This window comes from Peromyscus maniculatus, chromosome 6 (assembly GCF_049852395.1).
Source record: "Peromyscus maniculatus bairdii isolate BWxNUB_F1_BW_parent chromosome 6, HU_Pman_BW_mat_3.1, whole genome shotgun sequence".
In the NCBI taxonomy this organism is placed as follows: domain Eukaryota; kingdom Metazoa; phylum Chordata; class Mammalia; order Rodentia; family Cricetidae; genus Peromyscus; species Peromyscus maniculatus.
In genome coordinates this window covers 125,358,401-125,367,915 of record NC_134857.1, presented here as the reverse complement: position 1 = coordinate 125,367,915, position 9,515 = coordinate 125,358,401, and the positions used below count along the sequence as shown (strand labels likewise).

General features: G+C 42.8%; 1 protein-coding gene across 3 annotated transcripts in view; it reads right to left on the bottom strand.

Moving 5' to 3' along the window:
- Nucleotides 1-523: 523 nt before the first annotated feature.
- Nucleotides 524-9,515, bottom strand: part of Znhit6 (zinc finger HIT-type containing 6) — a 46,061-nt gene continuing 37,069 nt past the window's right edge. For all 3 annotated transcript variants that reach the window (XM_042280060.2, XM_006984742.4, XM_076575111.1), the window contains 2 exons: nt 4,412-4,536; nt 524-717 (listed from right to left, as the gene is read on the bottom strand). In XM_042280060.2, the coding sequence (XP_042135994.1) occupies nt 677-717; nt 4,412-4,536 (166 nt within the window). In that variant the 3' untranslated portion in view covers nt 524-676. The remainder of the gene's footprint in view (nt 718-4,411; nt 4,537-9,515) is intronic.

Below are 9,515 nucleotides of genomic sequence, written 5' to 3'. Positions count from 1 at the left end.
ACAACACCAAATTGGTCATCATTGTATCCCTGTGCATCAACAGAGTCAATTGGGAATGGATGAGGCACAGAACCTGTGTGAAGATGTCATCAAGGATAACTCAACATGGAACTGCTGATCTTTTTAACTGAACATAACACACAGTGAGTGATTCGTGTTTTTTTCATCTTCCCATAAGATTGAGAGTATCTCAAGTATGAGTTGTCTTAAGAGGGGTTACAGAAAAACCAAACACGGTAAAGGACGGTAAACTCTTGGGAGAGTGCTTCGACTTGGCTAGACGCTTTGCTAGCTTCGTGGCATTTTCTTTCAGTGAGCTGTGACCACAGAGAGGGCCATCTTTGTGGCTGACCCAGGTGATCCTTGGGTTTGGTCCTGTGTCACCCTAACAAATACAAATGTTTCAGCTTACAGAAATAAGCATATTAAAGTCTAGGGAGGACTCCACTAATCAGGTGCATAGAGGTTCATTCTGTGAAAGAGGCTTTGGACCTCAGTTCATTCAAAAGACAACAAAATACACTTTTTTTTTCCAAAAGAAAGTTATATTGTTTAATTTCCTTTTATACAAACAACACATTCCAACCCCTGGCTGACAGTTCCCCAACCACCCGACTGTCCATCCACACACAATCTTCTCAACCATCTGGGAACTTTCACCTTCTTCCACAAGTGCTCAATCTTCATTGCCGAGCTTCTGGGTAGGTTCACTTTTCACTGGAAGAAAACCACGTAAACACAGTCAAATGTTTATACTGCTCAGCCTGTTTTGTTTTCTCTTCATCTCTCCTCCTTTCTGATGCACAGCATAGCAACAGCACTGCTTACAGGGACAGACAAACCATGTCATGTCCCAGGCAGCCAGGAGACTCACTTCTGGACACAATAAATAGAGAAATGGTGCTTAAGAGTGGCAATTATATTTTGTGGGGTTACAACCTTCTTGACAGTGGAAGACTTGGAAATGGACCTCATGGTTCAGTTATGATCCCATATTCATGACACCATTATCACAAAGCCTGTCCACATGCAGTTGGGAATTTTTTACAGATGTGTATTTTTTAAACTTAAAGGGTGAGTATATATATATATGTGAATGCAGGTGGGCTGACAGAAGACTGAGCACGATGCAGGCCTCTGAAGCTCCTGCCATGCTGAGGGTGAGCAATACAGAAGCTAGTCTCCATGACCAAGACACAACCTCTCTTCCCTGGGTTTGCCCCACAGTGTGCAGTACACTGAACCCCTATGACTACATATTACCCTGTCCTTATATATGATGAAACTGAAAGGAAATAACACATTGAAACACTAAAAACTGTTAAGGTTAAAATATGACTGGGGTCTGTAGAGACAGTTGGGGTAAAGGGCACTAGCTGCCTCTTCAGAGCACTAAAGCTTGGTTCTCAACACCCACCTGTAGTGGGACAGAGAGGTTCATAACTGCCTGTAACTTCAGCCCTAGGGGACCTGACATCCTCTTTTGGCCTTTGAGGGCACTGTAAGTATGAGTGGATGCACATGAACACATGTACACACATAAATAAAATGAAATCTTTAAAAAATAATAACATATTAAGCTTTGTCTTAAAATAATATGTTATTATTTTTTGTCTCCATGAGGTAGAGAAGGAGAAGAGATCTTGGAGAGGACACACAAGGACTAGAAACAGGAGCTTGGACCTCTGTCTCATATTCCAACTGTCAAGTTCCTTGGGGTTCATTTAGATCTACGGTTGTATTGGCAACAAAAACAGCATTCAGTGAGTCCTTCCTATGTGTAAGGCATCAAAATGTTGCCACATCAGGCAGTGTTCATCTTGGGAGTTTTAGAAATTCCAAGAGAACCTTTCAAGTTCCTCTGCGATCCTACAAATTATTTTATCCTCCGGCTTCCTCTGCAGGAAAGAAAGCAAACAAAGAAGGCTGAGGAAGACTGGGGGAGGAGGTTAAATGAAAGGATTTATTTTTCCAATAAGAGACTGACATATGAAAGGTGGTCCTGCTAGGTCATGTCACTGATTTAGCCTACCACAGCCGCCGAGCTGTCTTTTCACACGGCTCTGTCCTCAGAAGTCAGCCCAGCCTGCTTTCTCAAGTCACCCGCTCTGTTTCTGGAACACCAGCAGAGGAGAGCCTGTTCAGCGGTGCACACTGCTCTCTGCACTCTCTGCAGTCCCACGGGATCCACAAAGGGTGTGTGTGAGTGTGTGAGTGAGTGTGAGTGAGTGTGTGTGAGTGTGTGTGTGTGTGTGTGTGTGTGTGTGTGTGTGTTGGGAGTAACTGGCACTTTCCCACTTTCCTCTCCTGCCTAGTCCAGTTAACCCTTTTCATTCCTTAAAAAGAGAAGGAAGGACAGATTACCAAGCAATTACCCCCTTTCCTATTAATATAGGCAGACTTAATTATGGCAATCTACAACCAACCAAATAAACACGGTAACAACAATCAACTGCAGACTACATTTTCCAGAAACACATCCCCTCCCATCACCAACAGAATTCTATAGTCAGGATAAAAATTCAACTTTTTCCCCTACCTTTGGAGAGAGCAAAAATTGAAGGCTTTCCAAAGAAAATGCTATTTTTATAGGACGCCCCCCCCCCCACACCTACACCATGGGGCCACCTTAAAGAATATCATTGCTATAGGACTGTATAAAGAGACAGGCATCTTGATGTGCTAAAATAAATAAATAAATAAATGCAAGCCCACAGATGCACCCTCACTGTCAGGGGAGAGCACTCAGAACGTGACAGCTCGGCAGACTCTTTGCAGCAGCCCTAGACCACCATTTACACAGAAGAGTCGACTGCAAACAAGTGCGAAATAAAGCAACAGCTTCTACTGGAGGTTCCAGGACATGCTGAATTAGCCTTTCTTACTGCTTCGTCCCAGGACGCCTAGCTTGGACATGTTATTCCTAAACAAGGTGAAAGAGGAGCAGTGTGCTCTGTTTGTTTACACAGTCCATGTTTGCCCTGGCCAGTAACTCACCCAACAGCTTTCACTGAGACCAGCATTTACAAGTCTTAGCACAATGTTAATCAGGTTGAAGAAAAAGTAAGGCTTTTACAAAGTTTAGAAAAGTCAAAGTGGTTACCTAAAACTGAAATTTCTAATTTGAGAAAACTAGCTATCCTCAAATTGTGAAAAACAAAGATAAGAATAGATACAAGGCTTAGAGACTCATAATTTATTAAAAATCTTGGAAATTTTTTTTATTAATTTTACTCAATAAAGAAAAACTGACACATACATGTGGAGAAAACACCTTACCAACAGGCTACTGTCCATTATGCAACAAAATGCAAACCACACATGCTAAATAAAACTATTCAAACATACAGATTCACACGCAACAATGCAGCTTGACCTGTTTCTACTAGTTCTCAGCTGAAATGTTATCTAAGGGTTCTGAGTAATCACCTTCTAGAAGTAATTACTAAGCTCTATCAAGCCCTAGACTCTTGTATTATGCAATATAATTAGGTTACTTTGATGAATGTAGGTTACTTTGATCAATGTAGGTAAGTGATTTTTACACACCAAACATTCACACACACCACGTCTAGTCCCATCACAGTTCTAGGACCTGCTCACATGGCAAAGAGACAGAAATAGCAGGAAATAAACCAGCAAGCCACTGTACAAGCTCAGCTAAACACAGCCCAGACTTTAAACACATTCCCTCAGCAGCATCCTTTGCTAGAAAGGAGGATACAAAATCAGTATCTCTCATTTCGTGAATCTCTAGAGTTGTCTGGTGTGGAATAATCCTGTTCACTGAAAATATGTATTACTTTTATTGGTTAATAAAGAGCTAGCTGACTGATGGCTAGGCAGGATTTCTGGGGCAGAGAGAACACTGGGAAGAAGGAGGGAAGTCTCAAGAGTCTCAGGGAGACAGAGAGAAGAAAGATGAACATGCCTTTAAAAAAGGTACCACCACACGGTAGAGCGTAGTTAAGAAATATAGGTTAATTTAAGTTGTAAGAGTTAGTTAGTAACAAGCCTAAGCTACTGGCCAAGCATTTATAATTAATATTAAGTCTCTGTGTGGTTATTTGTGAGCTGGCTGATGGGACAGAGCTGACCTGTCATTCCGATGAAAAACTCCGCCCACAGTTTTCAGTAGACAGTAAATTAAATATCTCGACAATTCTAATAAAGCAAAATACCCCTTTTAGCAAGACACTTTGATTCAATCATTCCAGCATTCCAGCATAATGAGCATCACACTTTCTAGTGGGGTATAAATGGCACTCACTCTCTTGGTACTTTACAATATCAGTTGCTGTGTACAGTACATTCTTTTACATCTATAACACACATATAAAATGTAGGAGTAGCCACATAACTGCTTGACCCTCTCAGAAGGGAAAAGGCAAAAAAAAAAAAATGTGCTTACCTTGGTGAAGAAGTTGCATGTCGTTACTAGATCCTTTCAATACTACATGCAAAGTTGGATATTCAATGATCACTTTGTTCCTCAAATTGTCTAAAAGACTTTTGTTGGGATCCAGTTCATAATATCTTAAGAAAAAACAAAACACCCTTAAAATTTAAATTAATCTCTTTTCCTGCCCCCACGCAGCCCCCCACCAGGGTTTCTCTATGTACTCCTGGCTGTCCTGGAACTCACTCTGTAGACTAGCCTGGCCTCAAACTCACAGAGATCTGCCTGCCTCTGCCTCTGTCGCCCAAGTTCTAAGGGCATGTGCCACAACTGTTTGGCTAAATTAATCTTAAAGAAACATACCAAAACATTAACTCAGGAGTTAGTTCCTTAATATAAGTTTGATGCCTTCTAAGAAACCAGGCAAAAGGGCTACTATTATAGAGGTTTTAAAATGAAACCACAAGAATACCAGTGTCTGTGACCCAACACACGAGGAGCTGAGGCAAGAGGATGATGACTCTGAAGCTACGCAGGTCAATCTGGGTTATACCTTGAGACCCTGTCTCAAGAGGTCAAAAAACAAAACAAAACAAAACAAAAAACAGCAAATAACCAAAATGTATACCCAGTAGGGCATAGTTGCTTCCAAAGTGTGGCACTGGGTACACTTCTGAACAAAAACCTTCTTGCCTTTCTCAACATCACCCATTTTAATTTGCTCTCGGCTGGCCAATATCACAATTGCTACAACCTGATAACAGACGTCCCACTCTCCAGCAGGAATGTTAAGATACATAAAATTATACGCATGTAACAAATCACATACTTGAATCTGTTAGGTTTCCTTTGTTTACCTTGAGAAACCAGTCCTATTTCACACGCCAAGCAGGCACTATGCAGAACACTCAGGACACAAAGTTTTTTGAGACTGGTTAACTAAGAAGTTGTTTTAAAACAGTTTTTCTTTTTCATCCCTCAAACATGTGTTGAAATGCTTTTATTTATGTGTGTCTGTGTGTCTGTGTGAGTGCATGGGTGCTCGTGGAAGTCAGAGGCAGTGGATGCCCCTTGAGCTGTCTCCGTCAGCTATGAGCCTCTTGACATGGGTACAGAGGAACAAGGGGTGCTGGCCCGGTTCCATGGTTTCAGTCAGTGCCTGCTGAATGGTCACAGGCCCCTAACACAGAAACACTGCAACTAAGGGCCAGTAAGTGTCTAGACGAAGCTTTCCCACTACTGACTGCATAGTTCATCTTTAACGTAGACTCTTGTAATTGAAAATTTGATTCCTTAGATTCTTTTATTAGTGGTTACTCTGAGTAGGACATTAGTATGTACCAATGACTAAAGGAATACCACAGAAGTCATTTATAAAGAAAGGCTGTCAAGCCAGGTGGTGGTGGTGCACGCCTTTAATCCTAGCACTTGGGAGGAAGAGACAAGCAGATCTCTGTGAGTTAAGAAGCCAGCCTGGTCTACAGAGTAAGTTCCAGGACAGCCAGGGCTACGCAGAGAAAGCCTGTCTTGAAATGCCTCCCCGGGCCAGGAAGGAAAGGCGGTCAAATACATGAGGAGTTAACATCTTATGGACTTGGAATTTAGTTAAATGAAGCAATAAGTCTAAAAGGGTTTATTAAAAGTCCTGCTCTGCCACTCACTGGTCTATGATATAATTACTTTATATTTATTCGGTGTGTGTGTATGATACAGGTGTTGTGCATGTATGTGTGTGCACATTGCCTTGGGGGTTAGTTGTCACCTCCCACCTTGTTAGAGACAGGGTCTCTGCTGTTTGCTGTGGCATACAACGTACTAGCTGGCCCCAGAGCATCTAGGGCTCCTCCCTTCTCTGCTGCCCACCTCAGTGATGAGAGCACTGGACTCTCAGCCACTGCTCAGCTTCCAGAATACTGGGGGTTCACACTCAGATTCTCACGCTTGTGCAGTTGGCCCTCTATCCACGGAGCATCTCCCCAGCCCACATCCCTTCTTTAATCCTGTTTCCTGCTTGAAATGCGGGTGATACAAGTTACGAGTGCTTGGTGACCAAACAGACGACTAGCTCAGACTCAAGTCACGGACACAGCTTTTCACCAGGACACAATCACAGGACAAAGTCCCTGGATTTCCTCAGTAAGAAAGAGCGGCGCTCTTGTAGGCATCAGGCACATTTTTGTCTTTGTGAGCATTTTGCCTAATGTAAGAATGACTTTTAGCACAACCTCCAAACCACAAATGTCCTGTCATGTTTATTTTCAAGAATCCAAAAGTACTTCAAACGCTTCTGTTTCCAACATCCTGAGGCAAGTTTTAAAAGTTCAGTTTCGCCTCTCTGGAAACACTCAGACCCAGTGTCTTTGTAAGCTGTTAGGGTCACCAAATCCCCAAAGACACTTTTATCTTTCTGAAATGTCTACAACTCTGTTATTTCCATCATCGTGACTCTGCTGCCAGAGGAGAAGCTACTTAGGTTTGGAAGACTCATGACCCCTACATTTGTCTTTCCTCTCACTCTCAGGGACACCTCAGACATTTCTTCTTGTTTGACTTGCTCAACCTCCCCTGGACCAGCTGCCCGTGCTCCCAGCAGCTGCACAGGAGCATCAGCAGGGCAGCAGGGCTCACTCAGAAGGCTCAACAGGTGTCACAGGGGCTGATGCTAAATAAGGTCCCAATCCGCAAGTGTGACCTTGGCTCTGCTGCATCTTTCAAAGAAAGTGCCCAACTTCTTCAACCCCCTTTGTCCCAGAAAATTAGGACAGCAGGTTTCTATTCTTCACACTCAAGAGGAGATTTAAAAAGAGGATCACGAGCATGCTATTTCCCATCTAGGCAGTGACTCTCTAGACCACCACCCTTCCACTCCCTAAAATATAGAATGACCAAGGCTCAACTTTTCCCAGATGTAAAAATTGAATAGTTGACTCAAGTTCACAGTATTTTTCCCACTACAAAATAAGGTCACTGGGGGCTGGAGAGATGGCTCAGGGGTTAAGAGCACTGACTGCTCTTCCAGAGGTCCTGAGTTCAATTCCCAGCAACCACATGGTGGCTCACAACCATCTGTAATGAGATTCTGGCCTGCAGTCATACATGCTGTATACATAATAAATAAATAAATCTTTAAAAAAAAAAAAAGGTCACTGAATGAGGCAATCACAGCTATAAAACTGTAAGTTTTGATAGGTATCTGCCAAAGGTAGGGGGATATAACCTATGTCCTAGTAGAGTTGTATAAATTTCTCAATCTAGGTTTCTGGGTTAAAAGTGCAACCAATTCATTCCAAAAGTACAAAATTGAACCTCTGGCTTTTTGAAAAAACAAAAAACAAAAAAACAAAACAAAAGCAATAACAACAAAAAAGCTAAGGCTTAATACAATATAAATCCGTTGTTATCTGGTAGCTAAATGTCTTTTAAAGTATGGCTTATTCCAGAATAATGAATCCCATAAGATACTGGAATAGATTTTAAAGTTTGTAGATTTTTAAATTTTATTTTATTTTTTTGGTTTTTTCAAGACAGAGGTTTCTCTGTGTAGCTTTGCACCTCTCCTGGATCTCCAACTCACAGAGATCTGCCTGCCTCTGTCTTCTGAGTGCTGGGATTAAAGGTGTGTGCCATCACAGCCTGGCTAAATTTTATTGTTTTAAGGCTTATATTTATTTCCCTCACTTTATTAGTTACTTAAGAATTTTGTACAATGTATTTTGATCATACTCATCCCTCCGCACACCTCACCCCAGATCCACTCTTTTCCCCACCCATCCCACCTTGTGTCTTCTGTTTCTCAAACCCATCAAACCCAACCTGCGCTGCCCACACACTCCAGGACACGCAGCCACTAACTGGTGTGTGATCAACTTACCGGGGTCACACCCTACAGACTGACTCCTCAAGTAGCGAACATCTGTCAACAGACTCCCCAGCTCGTGGTGGGGCTCAGTGTCTGGCGGGGGCTTGCACAGGTTTGCACACGTTCTCACAGCTGTGTTGAGTTCCTATGTGCAACTGAAGGAGTTCAGTGGAGTTTCCAGACAATGGGAGTGACAAGACTCTCATCCAGGCTAACAGATGAAAAGTCCAGTGCCAGGAACAGATCACCTCTCTAGAGTCTTACATATCCCAAACATTACAGGCTACTGCCAACGTTCTTGGTTATCCTCCAGAACTTGATGGTCAAGGCACAGAGAAGAAGAATGCAGATTTCTTAGTCCTAAATCTGTATCACATTCCCTTGGCCCATGGCTCAGGGTTCACTGAGGAAGAGGGAGATGGAAAGATTTACCACATTCTCCAGGCACAACAGGGCAGTGAGAATGAATTTTTAGTGAAGTGTTTTGGAGTCATTCTTACCAAACTCCTTGAAAAAAATACAAGCTTTGGTTCTGACTAGCAATTCAAGCTACTCAGATGGAGGCAGTTTAAAGAAAAATGGCCCCGAAGGGGAGACGCACTATTAGGTGTGGCCTTGTTGGAGGAAGTGTCACTATGGTATTGGGCTGTGAAGTCTCATTTGCTCAAGCCATACCCAGTGAGACAGACCACTTCCTGCTGCCTGTAAGATGTAGGACTCTCATCTACTTCTCTAGCACCATGTCTGCCTGCACGTTGCCATGTCCCACTATGATGATAATGGACTGAACCTCTGAACTGTAAGCCACACTAATTAAATGTTTTCCTTTATAAGAGTTGCCATGGTCATGGTGTCTCTTCACAGCAAAAGAAACCCTAAGACAGATGGCTAAGGCAGGAGGAACATAAGTTCAAAGCCAGCCTTGGTTTACAGAGTGAGCTCCAGGCCAGTCGGTATAACTTTATGGGATGACTTACTGGATAAAAACACTTGCTGCACAAACAAAGACTGGAGTTCAGAATCCTAGAATCCACACTAACACAGGCAAGTAGGGTGGCCACCAGTAATCCCAGCACTTGGAGGCAGGACGACTCAACTGGCTGAGACTAGTCAGACTGCTAGCTCCTGGGTCAGTGAGAGACCACCCCCTTAGTAAAAACTGGAGTGCAACTGAAAATAGCGTCAACTCCAGTCTTCTGCATGCAAACATGCGTACTCAACACACACATCATGTGAAAAAAATGGTCGGGGAAGGAA